This window comes from Hippocampus comes, unplaced genomic scaffold (genome assembly GCF_001891065.2).
Source record: "Hippocampus comes isolate QL1 unplaced genomic scaffold, H_comes_QL1_v1.1 scaffold126, whole genome shotgun sequence".
NCBI classification, from domain to species: Eukaryota; Metazoa; Chordata; class Actinopteri; order Syngnathiformes; family Syngnathidae; genus Hippocampus; species Hippocampus comes.
In genome coordinates this window covers 769,160-790,084 of record NW_017805409.1, presented here as the reverse complement: position 1 = coordinate 790,084, position 20,925 = coordinate 769,160, and the positions used below count along the sequence as shown (strand labels likewise).

The 20,925-nt window shown below is 41.0% G+C and overlaps 3 protein-coding genes across 6 annotated transcripts in view; all 3 read right to left on the bottom strand.

The window, feature by feature from the left end:
- Positions 1-423, bottom strand: part of fbxo25 (F-box protein 25) — a 42,804-nt gene extending 42,381 nt beyond the window's left edge. The window contains exon 1 of the mRNA XM_019873724.1: positions 329-423. The gene's annotated coding sequence lies outside the window, so the exon portion shown is untranslated. The remainder of the gene's footprint in view (positions 1-328) is intronic.
- Positions 226-13,677, bottom strand: acp1 (acid phosphatase 1). Of its 4 annotated transcripts, XM_019873735.1 has the most exons (7): positions 13,584-13,676; positions 12,688-12,761; positions 11,581-11,694; positions 7,653-7,714; positions 6,816-6,921; positions 2,506-2,612; positions 226-729 (listed from the first exon to the last, which is right to left on the bottom strand). In XM_019873735.1, the coding sequence occupies exons 1-6, from the start codon at positions 13,669-13,671 to the stop codon at positions 2,535-2,537; spliced, it is 522 nt and encodes a 173-aa protein (XP_019729294.1). In that variant the 5' UTR covers positions 13,672-13,676; the 3' UTR covers positions 226-729; positions 2,506-2,534. The 4 variants fall into 4 exon arrangements, with proteins under 4 accessions (XP_019729294.1, XP_019729295.1, XP_019729292.1 ...); XM_019873736.1 differs by lacking the exon at positions 2,506-2,612 and having other exon boundaries at positions 13,584-13,677; XM_019873733.1 differs by lacking the exon at positions 226-729 and having other exon boundaries at positions 2,347-2,612.
- Positions 13,678-18,718: 5,041 nt separating this feature from the next.
- On the bottom strand, positions 18,719-20,036 carry tmem18 (transmembrane protein 18). Its single transcript, XM_019873690.1, has 5 exons — positions 19,874-20,036; positions 19,642-19,759; positions 19,390-19,444; positions 19,230-19,323; positions 18,719-19,019 (listed from the first exon to the last, which is right to left on the bottom strand). The coding sequence occupies exons 1-5, from the start codon at positions 19,964-19,966 to the stop codon at positions 18,927-18,929; spliced, it is 453 nt and encodes a 150-aa protein (XP_019729249.1). The 5' UTR covers positions 19,967-20,036; the 3' UTR covers positions 18,719-18,926.
- Positions 20,037-20,925: the final 889 nt, after the last annotated feature.

Below are 20,925 nucleotides of genomic sequence, written 5' to 3'. Positions count from 1 at the left end.
TGACATTCAGTCATGATTGAATCGAAGCGGAACTTCCTAAAATATAACACGATCAGTTCTGGTGTAAAGGTCAACCCCTGAAACTCTTTTTCTTTTTTTTTTTAACCATGCAAAACACTAATCATTGAATTTTAGCAGCCTTTGTGTCACTCAAGAACATCTTACAAGATGGTCACGTTTCAGTAAATTTTTGCAGGGGCAAAATTCACAGCCGTTTTTTTAGGGTTTTTTTTTTTAAACCATGAATTTCCTGGTTCGATTACAAAAGACAAACTGTCCTCTTCATATCATGCAACCAAGACAACGCCTAATAATTGGTCAACAGTACCTCACCAGAATGCTCTTCACGGTTGCTGCAAGTGGGCATCACCACTGAAGGCTTCGAGAACGACATCAGTAGATTGCAACAGAGATGCGCAGAGAATGGAAGAGTCACAGTAATGAGGCATAGACTAAACGGTTACAAAAAAAAAAAAAAAAAGTATCAGAATTTTTGTCTTCAAAAGTGGACAGCAATTTGTGCAAAAAGTACCGAAAGGTGCATTCAAAAGTTTTGAGCGGATCCAATTCAGTTTCCCTGTCAGCCAGGAGTCTTGTGACTGGTTTTGATGAGTACGTGGGTGGCAGTTTTGGAGCCACCGTTGTTTTCTGATGCATTTGTTTCGAAGGTTCAAGGTTTCGAATGAGAAACCGGGTCCACATTTTTCACCGGTGGTGTATTTTCCATTTCTGAGAAAAAAAAAATGAACAAAATCAATCTTCGCTATCGCAGATGCTAGCGACACACACGGACACCGCCCTGATATGAAACAATTGGCAAGCCTCCAGGGATCACTTGGCTCATCTCAACTTTGGTTACACCCTTTTTAATGAGTCACAGTCCAGTTCCAGCATCATTTATAACGCATCTTTGAGGACCAGATTTCGGGGGGGGGAAATCAATTTGCATAAAAGGCTACAATCACATTCCGTGAAAAAAAGGGCAATTTTTGAAAGAAATATCGCACAGATAAGGTTCATCGACTACAAACATGAGCTCAGCGTTAGCCTGGAAGATCGGCGAGAAAACATCAGTTTGGATTGGCTCCCAAATTTTCCAAAGTCCTAATGAGGCTCAAATGTATCTATGATGGCTCAAAAGTGAAAATATATTTTGTAGGAAGACAAAAAGACTATGGCTGTTTTTTTTTTCTCCCCCAAATCTTCCACATCCAGTTAGGGGGTGGTAACTTGCTTTTTCTGATGCCAACAGACCTTCTTGGCTGCTCAGTATCATTTGGTCAAAGCAAAAAATTATGATCACGCCCCCCCCCCCCAAAAAAAAAAATGACATGGAACCTTTGAGAGGAGATGCGAAAACATGCTGTGACGAGAGAGTCTACTGGTAAGCGTTTCGAAACGTATGAATGAAAAAGTGCAAAAACGCCCCAATTCAAAACCAGGAGAATTTTTTTTTAAAGGCTTTTTTTTTTTTTTAGGGATGCATAAATCTGCTTCATGATCTGACTGGTCCCTAATTGATGGAGGAGCTTTGCTTCAGATAGCTCTGAAAGACAAATGGCAAAATGGCCGCCCGTGTTCATTGCGAGACCACCAAATGATGAAGGTGCTCAAAAAGCTTGGCAATGTAACATCGCTCAACTTTCCAGGATGATCTGCTTCCAACTTGTGATCACTTGGGCGAAAACTAAGAAGTTGTTGAAATGTGTACAAGCACTGGAATTTGCCCAAATTTCAAACCCTAACGGCTAACTTTCTTTTCATTATTGAACATGGCTCCTTGAAACTTTCTCCACACATCTTCTTATGCTAATCACGTCTGTCCGGTATAATGTTGATGAATGAGACGCGTGTCAGGCGCAAAACTTTTTTTTTCCCACCCAAACTTCATTAATGCTAGTTTTATGGGGCATGCTGAGGTCACCCAAAAAAACAAAAAAAGATACAGTAACTTAACGGGGATAGAATAATTTACAAGAGGACTCACAGGCGCACATGGACATTAAAAGTCAACAGTTGCGCAAATTTGAACTTTGTTCAGCAAAATAGTAGCAGATTATTCCAAGAGTGGGGACTTACCGCCTGTTGTGAACAAATTCCAGTTATTAAAACAATGTCGCGAAGGGCGATGAGCGTTCCAGTAAGAGTGTCTCAGCCAGCTTTGCAACTTCCACCCTCTTATTTCATTTAGCTCCCCTTTGTAACACAACTAATATAGTTCACATAAGTCGTAGCTCGTCAAATAACTGCCGCACCAACAACTCTTAGCGCAAATGCGTCATTGTAAATGTCAGTTCTGAACGCTGTGTTTTGCGCCACCCGTAATGATAATCAAGATGATCTGAGTGGGTTGTATGGTTTTTATTTCAACACAGGAATTGTTCTCCACGTCAATAATGTGGTCAGAGCAAGCACAATACAGAAAACTTGGAGGCGTTCCGGTGGCTGTCTCCCCCCCCCCCCAACAATGATATTCTTGTGCAACATGGCCAAAGAATGCCTTACCGGTGGCCAATTGGCGAGCGACAACAACGCTATGAGTTTGCCTCGAGAAACGCCCTGCAGCATCGTTGACACTGTTCGTACACCTTTTCAAAGTCTTCATCACTTCCCTGCAGCAAAAACAAAATACAAGGGGGGATGAGGAGTGTCAGGTCGCAGACAAGGGAGCAATATCTGCTTTCATTGTTCATGTCGGAGAATGCGAAGATAAGCAGAGATAAGGCTGTTAAAATATCAAACCCGACTATCATGATGCGGCCTACACGTGCCAACCCAATGCAGTTTAAAAATACAGTCAAACCTCGGTTTTTGAACGTCTCGTTCTCGACCAATTCGGTTTTCGACCAAAAATTTCGAGTTTTTTATGCCTCGGATGACGAACAAATTTCGGTTCTCGAACAAACTGAGCGCACTTGAATGCACCATTTGACTCCTCTCGCCTTCCTGACACGAGGAAGTGACGCTTCCTCGTGTTGCTTTCCATTGTGAGCAGACGTGTTCAGTAAACATTTTTATTTTAAAAAGAGCGTGGTTTCGGTTTTCAAACAATTTCAGTTTTCGAACAGCCTTCTGGAACGGATTATGGACGAAAACCGAGGTTTGATTGTATAGTTGAATGGCTTTTGCCCTGAGGGAGACCGATTCCAGATGCCGACAGAAAATTTGGCATCAGGGGCCCCTTCGCATCAAAATGTTTGTCTTCACAACGCGCTGGAAGAAAATGTTCCTTTTCGCCTTTTGCGGCGCTTTCACAGTGTAATTAATGTGATGAGAGATCCCAATCAGGCCGAGATATCGTGACTCAGAGTCAAAGTAAAATCCCAAGGTTGCAGAAAAATACTGTGAAACTCAACCATCTCCTTCCGTGATGAATTAATATGGTTATGTGCAAATAAATAGATTTGTTATTGCCAGCAACGTGGGGGAAAAAATAAATAAATAATTTTTACAATCACACACTTGTGTCTTCTCGATGAAAATGGACGGCAGCGGGTATCTTATGAGACCACCGGTGACCGGGCAATCGTGATGTCAGATTGGCACCTCGTGGTATAATCGACGAACGAAATGACAGCGACGTGGAAGTCACCATTCTTACCGTTTTACATATGACAAGTACGGTACGTAGCAAGCGCAATGGAGCATGTCAAACGTCTCGGAAATCCTCCCGGACAAATAAAAGTCAGGAAGAAACAACTGATTACAAAAGGATACACATTGCTCTTGTATCAAAACAGTTTTCCCTGTTGCGGTACAGTGGTACCTCTACTTACGAAATTAATTGGTTCTGGAAGAAAGTTCTTAACTAGAAAATGTTGTAAATTGAGGGCATTTTTCCATGTAAATGCCCTAATCCGTTACAAGCCCCCCCCCCCAAAAAAAAATTCAGTCACAAATGTTTCCTAAAGCATAAAAATAACAAATACATGTTAATTAGATTATTGCACAAAGAGTGAGAGTTGTGCATCATGTGAAAAACAAAGAATAAAAATGATGGTCATTTAACTTTGAATTGCGTCCTCATTGTTTTTCGCCCTCTTTAGTTCATGTTCTCTCTCAGAAGTGGCTTTTGCTTGGCATTTTGTAAAGAACTGATCCAAGGACGTTTGCTTTTGTCGGCTTTTAACAATCCTTCAAAAATGGCCAAGGCAAACATCAACCTAGTGAGCGATCGCCCGACTTGTCAACACTTTTTCTGGGTGATTCACATTTCCGTAAAACCATCGGAACACCTCCTGGGCGAATGACGAGGACATTGCATCAACACCTAATTATCAGTCGCCCCACACACACACACACACACACACACACACACACACACACACACACACACACACATACTTTTGAGGTCCCTCTTAGCCAATGGGATGCCAGAATGATGCTCGGTAATAGCCAATAGCAGAGCAGCTATGTATGTTGCGTTCAGGAAACTCGAAACTGCGAGTAGCAGCCCATACTTGTATTTTTACCTTCCGTATCTTGAAATTTCTTTCGTAACAAGAGGCAATGTTTTCCTGTTGAGACGTTTCGTAACTTGAAAATTTCATATGAAGAGACATTCGTAAGTAGAGGTACCACCGTATAGTCGAGTTTGAGGGCAGGTTTGAAAACGCGTCAGCTTGGCGAATCCTTTGCAAAATTGGCCCAGACAAGCTTCTCTGTGGATATTTTGAACTGAAAGTTGCCAGCCAGTCAGAGACGGTCTTCTCCGAGCAGCAGACGAAATGAACGGAATGAGGCGATAGTTGACACCACACACACAAAAAAAAAAAAAAAAACGGTCCCCATTTTTGGCACGCTGTCCTCATGTTGAAGACCCAGCATTTGGACAGACTGACGTTTTGGGGAAATGTCACGTTATCATGAGTGTGAGTCACACTTGGACTGGTGATCACCTCGGGGCCAGGACTCGTGGTGCCGACTCACTCAATCAATCATTCATTTTGTTTCACAAACTTTTCCACTTCGGTCTTCAGCTTTGGAATTGAGATTGCTTCTACACTGATGTAATCCATATGTGCATTTTCTGTAGCACCTGTCGTCATTCAACGGTAAGTCAAGCCCCAAATTTTCTATGCGCCTCCACTCGTCAAAACACGACATTCTCATTCATATTATTCCACGTTTGTGGAATACGAGTTAAGCGGCAAAATCCACTTTTTTTTTTTTTTTGTCCATCTCAGGGGACAGCCATTTTTGCCACTTCCTGTCAACTAAAACTCACCTTTGCTTGGGGCTCAGATCACAATCGCAATTCACCTGTTTTCTGTAGCTGAGCCATGATTGGTTGTTACGTGAGCCCCAAGCAACTGTGATGTCATTTTTCAGTTGACCGCAAGCGGAAAAATGGCCGCCCCCTGAGATGGATAAAAAATGGATAAAAAACGGATGGATGTTACTGCTCATCTGTTATTCCACACAGCATCAATCTGAATGCCATGTTTATACTAGTGGGGTTGCGTAGAACATATTCGTACAAATTAAATTTGGCAGTTGACTTCTCCTTTTAGGTCTTGGGTGAGCAGAAAGTTGTCTTTTTTTTGGGGTGAGAGAAGTGGGGTACACCCTGAACAAACAGCCTGCTCATCGCAGGGCACATGTAGACAAACAACCATTCACACAGTGAATGCAGAGTCGTGAATGAGACTGACATGCATATTTTGGGGGTGTAAAAAAAAAACAAAGAAAAAGGGGGAAACAATCAAACTGGAAGTCTGGAGCCAAGATTCAAAACCCTCAGCCTGAGAATGTTGCGGCAGCTGTGCTGTTCTAAATTGCTGTAATGAGCAATCAAATTCCTTCCCCCACATCAAACAATTTTTGCTCGAGCCGATCGAACGAGTTCTGAAGAAGCGGCAACTTAGCGAGTCAAACGAAATGTTTCCAAAGTCACAGTCTACTCCACAATATTTTTCAGACATTTGATTGATGATCCAATCAAAGTGTTTGGTTGTGGAGAGGGGTTTTTTTTTGGTTGTTGTTGTTGTTTGTTTGTTCTTATTTTGTATGGAAAACAAGCCAAAATATCCTTCGGGAATATACCGCCTGTTAAAGCCGGGAATTTTCTCCCTTTTTTTTCCCCCCAATGTTGCAGTTCAGAGTGGGAGACAAACACCCTGCGGCCACTTTACCGTGTTCAGCTGTGGTCTCAGAAGCCGTAATGGGGGCGAGATAACACCTGCGCGTGTAAGCCGTCTGCCAACTATTTTATTAACAGCGGGCGTGACTGTGTTGTGGTTGCAGCAGGAACACTTTCGACGGGGCAGGCATCTAAATGGACAGCCAAATGGATGTACTGGATGACTTTTTGGCCAGTTTGGAGTGAGACACACTGCACAGGGTTGCCTAATTAACAGAGAATCTGTTTCTCTTCACTTGCGTGGCTCACAGTTATTTAGCAGAGCGATAAACGCAAGTCCCACCCAATTGGGGCGAAAGGCGGGGTACATTCCCGAACTGGTCACCAGCCAATCACGGGCCACATATCCACACTCACATTCACACCTCCGGATGATTTTGAGTCGTCAAACCCCCGACCTCTGAACGGATGTGCTCACCACTAACGCACCGTGCCGCCTTCCTAAATGATGTCATAACTGCTTGATGGAAGGCCTTCAAAGTGCGAAGCCAAACCCAATAAGCTGGTTTTGGAAAGGCCCAACCCTTGGGAGAGTTTTTGCGACACCGGTTTTATGCTCACTCCAAATTTCTATGCCATCCAAGCATGGGATCTTGTGCAATAACTCTAAATAAACCCTTCCGCATTCCCCGCCATGTTTCGAAAAGGACAAATCACTGACTGGATTACTTACATAATAGGGATCTTTGATGATCAGCTGCTTCTGCGGGTCATATGTACCGAGAAGTTCGATTTTTGCCCGGTGATCCTCCACAGCGTTGGCTTTCTGTTTCAAGTCCCTGAAAGGACAAGAGGAAAAAACTTTTCTTTTTCTTTAACCAGCAGGAAGGAGAAGGCACACCACTGACACACCAGGATGTAAAATATGTTTGGCATGCGCTACCGGGAACTAATCAGATTCCAGCGTGTTTGTACTTTTCGGGACAAGGACAACACCATATGGAAGAAAACCTGTCCTCATCGGCCTTTTCAAGAAGTTGTACACTTCTCATTCTGGTCAGATTAACATTTGCTGAGAAAAATATGTGGGAAAGAAAAAGGGGGAGGGTGGAAAAAAAAAACCTGCCCAAAGGAGCATAGACATGGCATCCAAAGAACTCACTAAGCTCCTTACAGATCAGATCTACCTTGGGCATGTGATCTCAAAAACCATCCCGAAACGTTCAAAGTGGAAAACAAAAATTACCCTTCACCCTGACCTTTTGAAAGAGATTAAGGAAGGCTATTGCTCATTAAAAGGAGGCATTCACCTACACGTTAGTTTTAGCTCACTGTTGCTGGGAATATGTAGCGAAGTAGCACATAAGTTTGGATTCAGCTTTGGGGACGGCATAGTTCAATCCCCTATTATTATTATTGTCGTTTTTTTTTTCATTCTCTTCTTTTGTTCGTCTACGCTGGCCATCAATAACACTAAACACATGCTACCAGCATTTTTGAAGAAGGCATAATACTGTGATCCAAAATCAAAGAGCGGGGGGAAAAAAAAACTGACGACATGTTTTCATACCTCAAGTTTCTCTCGTCCATGCAGAGAATAAATTCAAAGCTCATAAAGTCATCCTCGGTCACCTGGAATTGGGAGACAAATGCAGAAGAAAGCGGGTTGATGTGGAAATGTTGACACCATATGCAATAAAAATAAAAAAAAAAAAAAACAAAAAAAAAAAAAAACCAAAACCACAATTCCCAACTGAACATAGGACCACTCCAAGCGATTCCACTCAATGACTGGCATCATTACATGGAGGGAAAAAAAAAGATTTATTTGACACGATAACATCTTTCTCTATTCACCCAGCGGCGGTTGGGCAATAAGGGGGTGCTTGAGTGGCGAACCGCCATTGAGGTCGCAGAAAAAAAAAAATGCAACCAAATAAAAACCGCCAAAAAGGCATTACATTTTTTTTTGCTTCACCGCGATAAACATTACATCATCAATGAGGAGAAAAGTTGCTTCGTTCATCTCTGTTGATCCAATCAAGTGAAACATTTCCAGTTGGAGGCACAAAAATCTTTACTCATCGACTCGTGTTCAAAGTTGCTCGCTTACTTGACCGCTAGGCTGACCTATCGTGTGATGCAGATCTTTATAGAGATTTTCAGCTATGACTTATTGCGGGGCTTGGGGTTGTCTGCAGAGATATCTGCCGACTGATAAGGTAGACATGACACAAGCAGTGAAATACATCAGGGGTGTAAACTGTATTTCGTTACAGGCCACTTTGTACTGGTCACCTGTTAAGCCGAAAAAAGGCTTCAGGTTCTTTTTTTAGTTAGTTTTTTTTTTTTTTGGGTGGGAGGAAGCCAGAGTGCATGTAGCATTACAACTTGTATCGTTTTACTATGACTACGAATGTGGCTTTCACTGGTTGATTCATGGCAGATGCCTGGTTGCTTGTCAAAGAAAGCAAAAAAAAAAAAAAAACCGCAGGATTCCCCTCTTAGAGGAGGACGCTGAGAATCCGAAGGGGCACGCGAGTCTGGAAATGGGTCGTGAAATGAGCGACGGGGCATCTGCTTCACAGTTTTTGTTGGATTTTATGGGAGCGGCAGACACGGATGAGATTGCCGTTATACCATTTTAGACTGGTAATAAAATCCGAAGCACTTTTATTTAACTAAAAAAAAAAAAAAAAAAAAAAAAAAAAAACACACTCATATTTACACAGAGAGAACAAATAATCCAATCATTCGTCAGTGCCGAGTTTGTCATTGTTCTGGCTGAAAACAAAACGTTTGTGAGCAGGGTGGATATCTGTGTATCAGGCATGGCTTAAAAATAACAAATATCCAATTGCACCTATTCATGTTTAGAAAAAAATAAATTAAAAAAAAAGGGGGGGCGGGCTGGTTGGAATGGTGTGTCTGTTATCCATCAAAAAAACCCAAATCCAGGCAGTTTAAGTTCATGGGACGAAGATTGTTTTGGCGTCAAAGTTGTGCTCATTCCTCAAACATTGACTCAATGATAACAAATTGATGAGTACAGCCTTTTAAACGCCCATTTCCGAAAAGCGCGGTCGACTTGGGGCTTGTTTTCTTACCATACGTGCAAAACGCTCCGCAAATATGAATAAAACGTGCGTCTGATGTGGTCTCCCTTTGACCGCGTTTGTGGGAGAAGAAGCGGGTGGAAGCAGAAAGGCGATGGCGGGGCTAATGAAGGGAGAGCGAGGGGCAGGGGAAAATGCGAGTGTCAAAACTCATTGTTCGGATGGGGACACAGGGCTCACCGGTCCTGCTTTGAGGAGATTAGAGCGGGTCAGCTTTGCAGGGACAAACGGGGTGAGAAGGAGAAACCAGGCAAAAGCAACGAGCCTCTGAGAAGAAGAAGGGGGTTTTTAGGGGGGGGATTGAGGACACGAGGGAGCAGGAAAATGCCCTAAATGGAGAAACATTTTGAAACTTCTCCGAGGATCGGAAACACACTGAGGAGTGATGGGGATGCTAAATTTATGAACACATCCTCTCTCTGCCATGTGATTCATCGCCTGCAGCCAACTTGCACAGCGTGGCAGTGCTGACGCCCGAGTCACTCAACTGTTCCCACGACGAGACGTTGATGTCTCATGTCTCGGATTCACTGTATTGACCCCGCTTTTGCTGTGACCAATTTCAGAGTCTAATCAAACGATCACGGGCGACAATCGGGATTTTGCGGCTACGGGAAAACTGTCAAGGCCATGCGAGTCCCGTGGAAATTGCCTTGCTCCTCGGGCAAAGTTTGTACTCCGTGGGAGAAGTGGTTTGCGCTCAGAAGCTAAATACTGATTCGGGTGGATTGACACCGAAATGATCATTTCGTTGTTTTGCTCTGAAGTGACAACTGGGAGATGCATCATGGATGCAGAAATACAAAAACGAATGAAAATCCGCGATGTTCAGATTGGAATAAGGCGAGAAATGTGACATGCATCGGTCAATGCGAATGCAGCGTCCGCGCTAGGTGTCACAGTTAATCGGTGAATCCACAACTCATCCATCGACATATTAGTAATTATGTTCAGAAACCCATTCATCATTTCGAGCCATTATTTTAATTTCAAATTGTGCAAATCCTTTGATTTCTGTTTCTCAACAATAATTATTCTCAGATTTTTGGAGTCCTTCATGAAAGCGAACTTCCTATCTTTTGTGTTTAGCCAAAACACGCCATTTGCACACATCCGCTTGTACTTTGGGAAACAACGATCAACGTTTTTTTCCCTATTTTCTGACATTTTCAAGAGCAAACCAGAAACTAAATCATAATCAGAATGGCAAATATAATAGCCCGTTAGATCGATTACAAAAAAATAGTCTGAATAATCTTCAAGTGGCATGTAGTTGAAGCTGAAGCAGCCTTATAAGTGGATACGACCGCAGACTTCAAAGTGGTGGCACTACTTTAATGAATACCACAATTATTTTTTAGCAGATTGAATTAGCGACTGAATGTATTTTTTGGTGCGACATTGTATTGATGTGAGTGCACAATGCTATTTGATAGCAATATACAACTTGAACGGAACAATGTCTTTTTTTGGGGGGCATTTTGACAGTACGATATGAAACGAGTGGTTCTTCACGTCAATCAACACCCAAGAAGTACCACAGCTCTCAGTTTAATGCAAAATAAATGTTCATCCGATTACTTGATTAATCAATGAAATAATCAATAATAAAAATATTCAACAGTGTCAGCCCTACATCCGATTTTAGCACTGCGATTAATGTCCATCAGTCGTTCCCACGCCTTTACTGAGTCAAGGCAAACATTCTACATTAGAAAAATCTCACTGCACACAACCAAACATAAAACGTGACAGTGAAATAATGATGCGCTCGTCTCACTGTACTCCTGAATTTAATTACAGGTGAAATCTGGGCCTGTTTAGGAAGAGATTCAATTATTATTCTGTTACTGTCCATCAATGGCAACAGGTATAAGACGCAGATTAATTGGAGCTTCTGCCATCTAGTGGACAAACTATTCATTGACCTGCCTGCCAGCACCAAATGCAACAATTATCCAGTCCCACTTGCCGAGTTCTTACAATTTGGTTTGATAAACTGCAGCATGTTAAATAATTTAACCAATTCATGTGAAGTGCAAATGGAGGTGAAAACAAAAATAACCCTTTGGGAGAAATGCATCGAAAGCGCAATTAAAAATAAAAAGTCCGGCTTCTATTTGAGGAAATACGTAATGCAGCTAACCACATTGAAAGCACATATCGCCAATGTCACACATGAACAAGTATTGTAATGTAGTGTGTGGAAGTCTTGTAACATGCTCGGCACCTGTCGGGCCCTATGAGCGGTCTCAATGCCACGGCCCTTTAGGCAGGCCAGCCCGCGGGCGTCCGGAAGGCAGCCGACATTCCAGTCGGACGTGGCGCCGCTGTCTATGAGCCACTGCAACGACACAGAGCAAAGGCGGGTGATGGTCGTACCTGTCGAGCCACGTGTCTCACGGGCACGTCGTGCCTCTTCATGCAGGCTAGGCCGCGATGGTCGGGCGGGTTTCCTATCTCATAGCCGAACGTGGCGGCACTGTCTATCCTCCACTGGGCGGGGGAGAGAGCACGCAAAACAAGACGTCACGGTGAGTTTTTTTTTCGAAACTGAGGTAAATTGATGACTCACTTTACAATGAATATTGATGTGGGTAAATGTTTTGGAGCTTTTTGACAGTTGTCCTGAGGTTTTATCACTTTACGTGGCGGCACTGTCTATCCTCCACTGGGCGGGGGAGAGAGCACGCAAAACAAGACGTCACGGTGAGTTTTTTTTTTCGAAACTGAGGTAAATTGATGACTCACTTTACAATGAATATTGATGTGGGTAAATGTTTTGGAGCTTTTTGACAGTTGTCCTGAGGTTTTATCACTTTTTTTTTAGCACGGTGTGGCTGGCCATATTAAGTGCCCTCTTCCCCCTTGCTAGTATTTTATCAAAATGGACATGCTTACTCTGCAAGCCTTCTTATCATTTAAAAGTTAAATCTAACAATCTGCAAGTTACCTTGTAGACACAAACAATGTCTTTGAAACTAATTTTAATCACATTTTGAAGAATAAAAATCTTCAAAGATCTCTGTAACATATTTGGGACTAGTCAACAACTACAGTTTTGCCTTGGTCAAAACTAAATTACAGATATGTTCTTCTACTTCTTCTTCTGCTGTAAATTGGGAATTTCTCCATTGTGAGACCAATAAAGGTTTTATTATCTTATCTAATGGGTCAAATTCTGTCACTTTTCTGTATGGGGTTAACAATGATAGATATCTACTATTCAGTCGCCAATTTCCGCTCAGAAATCTGCGACACAATTGTATATATTTGTAACTCAAGTTTAAGGTATCTACAATTTAATTCTGATGACTCACAAATCCAGTTCAAGCGACCTACAACTTCATTTTGTCTTGGTAAGAGTTGACACAGGACATATGAAAGGGGGTATGTAATTGAGCTCAATTCAATATATCGCTCGGTACAGTATAGTAAATAGTATATGCCATGCCGTAAATCAGCACCCTTGTATCTCTACAGTGATACCTTGTCAGCAACACCTGCTTCAGTTGCCATCTTCCTGAAGACGGCCTCCGCAATGGGGGACCTGCAGATGTTCCCTGTAAAAGTAATTGTTGGATAGTTATAATCCTCACAATACATTCTTGAACACCATCTGACGACTAAAACCTACAATCTGTAACACGAAGACAAGGCACACATTTGACATTCCCAAAATCTCACGGCACGTTACCAAAGAAAAAAATGTCACTAATATACATACAGCGAAATAATGATTTAGTCTCCACATACAAACTAGTTTGTAGAAACAAGCGCGCAGACTAGTGTAACAAAACAGTCTAACCACCTTCTGCGTGATGCCATCAATTGAATTGGGTGCAGCGTACATTAACACAAAAAAATACATTACTAACATGTACAAAGACACATAAATGTTTTTGTTTGTTTTTTTCTCCTTTACACCTTTCGGACCTACTTGGGACCAGCCCTCGATCTACCGGTCGATCAGGATCGACGTAATGGGCACCTCTGGTTTACGGGCTAGGCCTGAGAGGTGAACACCTGCGGCAGACAGCGCCAGGGACATTGGACTTTCAAAGCGGTTACGACGGTGTTTCTACGCTCCCTTCGGCTCCTGATTGGTCTTGTAAAATGAGGGTTGACTCGGCGTTTGAACAAGAAAGAAAAAACAAATGCTCAATGAATTTTCACCTTCAGTGTCGCTTAGTGGACAATGAAACACTAGTTCAGACTCATCATTAAAGTTTACTAGTCAGTCGTGGTTCATTCCATTTACAACATTGGCGTGAATGTCACGAACACTCGGAAGCACGAAGCGTCTAAATGAGTAAATTAAATACTGATAAAGGTCTGTACTTTCGACCTTTTGTGGTTGTATCAATGAAAAGTGCGTATCTTACCCAGACAGACAAACAGAACAGATTTGCTGCTTGAAGCCGCCATTTTGCCAATGACGTAGGGGTCCTGTGTCGCCATCGGTGTGGACATGGACAACCCTGTGCCTGAATAAAACAAGTCCGTAAAAAAAACGAAAATTAATATTTCTACTACTACTACAACTAATAATAATAATAATAATAATAATAATTATTATTATTATTATAAAACCAATCAGGAATGTACAAACCTTTCATCTGAGGTATGAATTCAGAAAGAAATAAAGGATGCAAGGGCCACTTTGACCTTATTCACCGGTAAATTAATAAATGTGTTAAAACAAACAACCCCCCAAAAACCTGCTACATCAGTGAAAGATGATTATGCAAAGAGTATTCCCCCCATTCCCCCATTATTAATAATTAAATTCTACACGTGGATATCCCAAAAGAATTTCACCAAAGCTCGTGAAGCCCAAACTAACAGTTCAGGCAAGGCTCCGGGGGTACGCAGTGACCTGCTATGAATGTACCCATGTGCACATGACAAATGACTGACACCAATTCAGTCACGCCTTCCTTTCTTCATAGGTTGTTCTTCCTGGGTAGTGGTGGTTTCGGAACAAAAAAATATATATACAGTACACAGTCGGTACCAATGTATTTGCCGCAGACCGCTAAAACATGTTGAGTGGGCCATACTTTGGACAATCCTGTTCTAAATTGTCCATAGTGTGAATGGGTATTGATTTATCTATATATTTGAACTGGTGACTAGCCCGGGGAATACCCCACCAGCAGCTGTGCACAACAATAGAACGACCGATAATTGTGTCTTTTTACTATGTCAATTCCAAACCCTGAAATGTACTGTGACAACTGTGTTGCAGTAATGTTATCTTACAATTGTGCTGACAGTGCCATCTTCGAACAAAGCAAGCCTGTCATTTCCAGTGGCTAAAATCTCCATTTTCAATCGGTCTGTTATTTGGCCGGCGGCCGTGGAGCCTTCAGTGGGATCGAATGCACATCTGGTGCTGAAAAAAGCAGCGACAGAAGAAGTCTCAAGGGCCGAACGATACCATCAAATTGGATGCTGTTTTGAAAACATGAATGGTCAAGGTCAACTACGGCAACGACTGTGGTTTAAAAGTTCTGCCATTTTGCCCACCAGATGAAATGGGCACAAACAAAGGAAACTTTCATTCGTAATGTCAGAGGAACAAAGGAAAGAACATCCATTTGGAAGAACTACACATTGTTAAACCAACGTTAGTGGTGCGTGAACCAACAGTTGTTATGTATATTTGCTTTTTGCTAGGAACTTTCCCTTGTGTATTTTCGGCCTCTTTATTCATCCACATAAGTGTCGTAGACTATTCGCTAGCAGGATCAATTAGGAAAATATGACGAATGGTCTTGACACGACTGGAAGGCCATGCGTCAGAAGATGATTTCTTTTTATTTTTAATTCATGTAGTCAGATGAGTCATCTACTTGTTGAACATGAATGATTTATTAAGAGCATTTTGAAATATGCTGTATAGTGGTAAAGAAATTTTTTCTTGTAAATTCCAAAATGTTTAAATCATGGAAATGTGTTTAGAAACAGTGCAGTCATTGTTAAAAAATTGTTTGGAACTTTTGATCTTCCATTGTAAAAAGCGTAAAGTGTTTTTTTTTTTTTTTAAACTAGCATGAGGTGTCCATTATTTGCCTCTGTTACAAATAAGTCATGCAGCTGCGGTGGCTGACTAACGTTGGCTTGTTTACAGCGCTAATGACAGATGTTAGGTAGCATGGTGGTCGACGGGTTAGCACACCTACCTCACAGTGCAGAGGTGCAAGGTTCGATTCCAGATCCGGCCTCACTGTGTGGAGTTTGCATGTTATCCCCGTGCCTGTGTGGGTTTTCTCTGGGTATTCTGGTTTCCTCCCACATTCCAAAAACATGCATAGCAGGTAAATGGAACACTCTAAATTGTCCCAAGGATTGATTGTGATTGTGAACGCCAATGGTTGTTCATCTATGTGTGCCCTGTGATTGGCTGGCAACCAGTTCGGGGTTTCCCCCACCGACTTCCAGAAGACAGCTGGGATAGGCTCCAGCACACCCGCGACCCTCGTGAGCATAAGCGGATTGGAAAATGAATGGATGGATGGATAATAGATGTCATTTTGTTGAAGCTGGACAGCGTTTTCTGTAGCTATTTTCCATAATTAATCGCTTGTCATTATGAATGGACATGTGAAGCTAGATTCATATCGAGCTAGCGGTTTGAAAATGGCCAACTCCCCATTTAACTGGAGTAAAAATAAACAAACAAAACACTTTTCCTTAAAACCTTAAAGCCTTCATTGAATTAGCTTATTTTAAGCTTGCCGTTTTTGACCATGTACAGTGTTTCTTTTGTTTTGTTTTTTTTAATTTATTTTTTTATTGCGTCCAGGGTTTTTTTTTGTTTTTTTTTTCTGCTCCCAAAGGCTGTGTCTGTGTATTCTGAATGGCTCAAACTGTGCCCGGCTCAGATGTCTACCGTCAATCAAATACATACAAGTTCGATGAGCAGCAAAAATGGGTCCTACTTCCTCTCGCATCTTTCAAATGGATTCAGGTTAGCTAACTCGAACAGTTGAACTTGATTTGGGGTTTATCAGAGGTGCTTTAAATGGTGACGCGTGTGTGCTGACTTCCATTTAACAAGCATATGAATGTTGAATGTAAACACAACCTCATCACCTTCTTGAAAATATTCCTCCCCCAGTTGATTTGTATATCTTCGAGGTTGCATTAATGGTGGAAATAGTTTTGAAATAGATTTGAACAGGGGTGTGTAGACCTTTTATAGCAACTGTAATTGAGAGGTGCTTAGGGGGTGATTTTGTGTTGTAAAAGGTGTGGGAAATTTTGGTTTATTTTATTATTATTACTATTATTATTTTTAGAAGCAGCTTTCAAGGATCCAAAGTTTAGTCTTGGGCTGATGTAACTATTTGTTAAGACAGATGGACGATGTTATGGAATGCGGGGCTACGTTCCGTGGACTCTATCTGAGAGAATTACATATTCAAGTATTGCATCTCAGTGAGTTGGCAAATCGTTTGGATCACTGCAATGGATAAATTACTTCAATTTAGGATCATGAAACTGTGGACAAATATTTATTCCCATAAAAAAACAAACAAAAAAAAAAACATACATAAATAAATAAATAAATAAACATATATATTTTTTTCAACTTCATTAAAACTGTTTGTCATTCCAAATTGCAATATTACCCATCTGCCTTTCAGTAAAGAATCTACCAAACACAACATTAAAAACTTTTCATTCTTACATGTAGGACCAACGTGACAAAACACAGCGGTAGTCATCACGCAAACAAAGTTGTTTTCCATGATACTGTAAAACAAATAGCAGGCAACTAATTGAGTGCGATGAGACCTTATTGATGGCAGTTAGCGCCCGCATGCATAATGAGCACTCATTAAACTACAGCATGCAAAAGATGCCGGCGGAAATTAGATGTTTTCATTTGCGAGGCCTCTTCTTTAATTGAGCCGGCCGCTTCCATTCACGCCTGGAGGATGGGCCTTAATTGCGGCGAATGACTTGGTGAAAAGAAAATCGTTTAGACGACGTCAAATGGAGGGATAAGTTCGTCAACGGGCTCAGAATTCGGCGCAGGAGCCGGAGCTCAGGGGAAAAGTAATTAATTAGCTCGACATGTTTGTGTTTTTGTGTTTATCCTCCGACTCGCTCTTCCTTCATCAAGTAAGTCAAGATGGCAACGTTTGACAGACAGGAGAAGTCAACAATCTAAATAAGTGTTTGAACCTCAATTGAGCCAAGATACATACCGTACAAAATTCTATGTTAGAGCAGCCTCACCACAAAAACAAAAATGTCACAAAATGTGGTGCCTTGAGGGTGACAATGTAACAGTAATCACAGTCATATTCTTTATCCTCTGCGTAGAATGACTAATATTAGTGCTGTGTTGATGAGCTGAGAGGTTCTGGGTCTCAATCTTGGCTCCGTAGCAACTCCAGTTTCTCTTGTGCAGCATGATTAAATATCCACGTAATCCTCTTTTCTTGTCTCCAATTTGTTTTGGGGGGAGGCCAAGTCATAAAACTAAAAAAGCGAGCACCCCGACCAAAAGTAACACTGAATTTATGAAACCCATGAGTTAAACAGAGAGACACAGCTGTGAAGAACCCAATGGCCGGAAAACAAACCAAAGTGAGGGTGGGAGAATATTCCATAAAAAACATGCATGCACAACAGAAATTACTGGGAAAAAAATGAAGAAATAAATGGTTTAAAAAAAACATCTGTGAATGATTCCAAAAACTAAATTTTACAACAATCAAATGCTGATAGTCTTACAAAACAAAATCCCCCAGAAATGCTTTTAAGATGAAAATGGATTTCGGCAAAAATGAATGGCAAAAGTCCATTGCCAAGAAATTTTCAGCTTCTTTAAAATAAATAAAATAGCTTACAGCTGTTTTCCCTGACAACCGGTAATAACCCATCATTCTAGGCCATGACCCTTAAATTGAAAACAATTGTTTTTTTCACACATCAATGAATTGTGCAGGTCCGCCTATTGAAGTGTGTCAGCTCCTTCTAACTTGTTTATTGACGTTGGCCATGGCCAAGTCTCAAATCACGCACGCTCCTAATTTCATTCGCAGCTGCAATTTGATTCCACTTCCTCCAAATATCGCGTTGTCACGTTGAGCTATTAGTTCTACTGTCACCATTCAAGCGTCCTTAATTTATTCCCTGTCGTCCTCTAGTGACAAGCTTGTGAATAAGACTGAATTCTACCAAGGGGGAACTGTTCAAGACCCTGGGACGTCAACTCAGAGGCCCTCTTTGCAAAATCAAATCTCTGAACCTTTAGGCCACCTTTCCTTAACTTTTGTTGGGCTACTTCGTGGGGTCAAGGAGAGGTGAAAGGGTTTTCCTTTTGAACATAGGGAAAAGGACGAAACTGTTTAATTGAATTTTCCAAACTAACATGATGCCGCAATGGCAAGTATTAGCTTAATGAAATGAAAGAGAGAGAGTTTAAGACTTTTAAACCGTCAGGAACACTTCTAGCTTAGCCACACGTGTCAAGGACACCAATGAACACTTAGAACGCTTTATCATAGCAATAAAACACATTTAATAACACGTTTAAATACAGAGCATTCATCTTGTAAAATCTTTCTACACACTTATTAGGAAACAGGGTCAGAACGGTTCTTCTGGGGTTGTATTTGTTTTTGGGTTTGTGCGTTCGGGGGCCGCGGGTTGTCCACCACTGAAAAAAAAAAATCCAGTCCTTTTTGATATTCCAGAGAAAAGGATTAATCACGCTTCTTGGCTAGGCGCGCCTTCTGCTTCAGCTGCAGCGTCTTCAGCTCGGCCATGGTGGAGAAGGTCCTGTACAACCACACAATCTGCGCAGAAAGACAAAAGTTGATAGTCCTCTAGCTTGATACTAACACAATGGGAAATGCCATACACCGGCTAACAAAACGAGTATCGATATTGTGGTCGTAATTTGCAAAGCGTGCTTGCTTCAGGCTGTTCATTTGTCATTTGCAGTTAAACCTTTCTGTTCTATTAAAAGAGACTTAAATTTTATATGGCAACATATCAGCACTCACCACAATGATGACAGCGTTCAAAAGCAACGGGATGGAGAAGACCAACGATATAAACATGCCCGTGGAGTCAAAGTACTGGAACTCGGAAAACGACCTGCAAGAGGTTTCACTCATTCAAGTGGATATTGGCATTCCATAATATTTTAAATATTACAAGTACCTCCAGTTCATTGCTGCCAGCTCGTTTAAATATTCAGCACTGTACACCAAGACGACTGTGGGAAAAATGAAGGAACATAAAAGACGCGCTACACTTATACAGTTGTGTATCAAAATTCTTAATGATCCCAAAAAAATACAACAACTTAATAAAAATTGTTACAAACACAAGTCTTACTTACAAGGAATAAATAAGAACGCCAGTTTAAGTTAAACCAATATCGTGAGTGGCCCAATACTTATGTCCACTTACTTATGAGCAGGAAGTGGCAGATCTGCGCTCTGTAATATTTGCACGTCACTATAGTCAGGCAAAGACACACTATGTGAAACACAACACCGCCGATAAGCCAAGGTTCCGACCACTTCACCTAAAAAAAAAAGAAGGCAGATTCTGAGAATACTAAAACTAATGCACAACGTTTTGTAGCGGTACTCCAACGACGGCGCTAGCATCGCTACGTTGGGAAGAAAGTTGAACCTACAGACATGAGAAACGTCCAAATGGATGTAATTCTTAAATTGCTAAAGGCGTCGATGGGCACGGAACTGACGTTGACGGGTTTGGGGGTTGCCATTCTTACAAAAAACACAGACCACGCTGTAGCTATAGCATGTAAACAAAACAAGACGACTCCGTCGCACTAAAATGACGTCTGAATCACGTGGCCATTTTAATTTTTTTTTTAATTTATTGAACATACAATACAACAACAATTGACAAAAGGCAAACAAAATTACAAAAGGAGAAATAAAAATAAAAAGTAAATAAAACAAACATCAGCATCGTTATATGCTCAAAGGAGTAGGAAGAAGTATACAACTTATCTAGTCCTACCCCTTGTTGTGTAATAATATAAATAGATCATTTTTCAATGCAAAAGAAAAGGAAGAGATCTACCTCTCATCAAGTACTTTTACCCTTATGTGTACTGTACTTATCTATTATACACCCTTCTGTTTGTATATACATACATATAAATATATACATACATACATACATACACATACATACACGTACACGTGCATACATACACATACACACACACACATACATATATAATATATATATATATACACACACATATACATATACACACACCTACATATATACATGTATATAATTATTCATTCTTCTTTTTATATCAATTGTCTCATATTCATTATAAATACTGCATTTCTTGAATACATTTAATGAGTTGATCAAAATCCAAAACAAGAACAGACCGTTATATTACTATATTTTATAAGTATATCGAATTTATCTTCTTAACTTTGATTTTTGTAGTTTGTTTGTACTAATCTTTTAAATTTGTTTTTGAACTCGTCCAGCGATTTACTCATTTTCAGATCAGTTTCAAGCTTATTCCACAGATTGACTCCTATTACTGATACACACCTTTGCTTGATGTTTGTTCTTGTTCTGGATTTTTTTATTTTGATTGATACCTCTTAGATTATAACAACTATCTCTAATTTCAAACTGCTTCTGGATATTTTGGCAAAGGAGATTGTGATGTGCTTTATACATTAATTG

Excerpts from the sequence above, each read along its gene's own strand:
- acp1 (XM_019873735.1), bottom strand. The coding sequence starts at position 13,671 with ATGTCCACACCGATGGCGACACAGGACCCCTACGTCATTGGCAAAATG. Across the intron at positions 11,695-12,687 it reads AAGCAGGTGTTGCTGACAAG|TGGAGGATAGACAGTGCCGC; the intron begins GTATCACTGTAG and ends TCCCCCGCCCAG. Across the intron at positions 6,922-7,652 it reads ATGGACGAGAGAAACTTGAG|GGACTTGAAACAGAAAGCCA; the intron begins GTATGAAAACAT and ends TTGTCCTTTCAG.
- tmem18 (XM_019873690.1), bottom strand. The coding sequence starts at position 19,966 with ATGGCAACCCCCAAACCCGTCAACGTCAGTTCCGTGCCCATCGACGCC. Across the intron at positions 19,445-19,641 it reads CTGCCACTTCCTGCTCATAA|TCGTCTTGGTGTACAGTGCT; the intron begins GTAAGTGGACAT and ends TTTTTCCCACAG. Across the intron at positions 19,324-19,389 it reads CTGGCAGCAATGAACTGGAG|GTCGTTTTCCGAGTTCCAGT; the intron begins GTACTTGTAATA and ends AACCTCTTGCAG.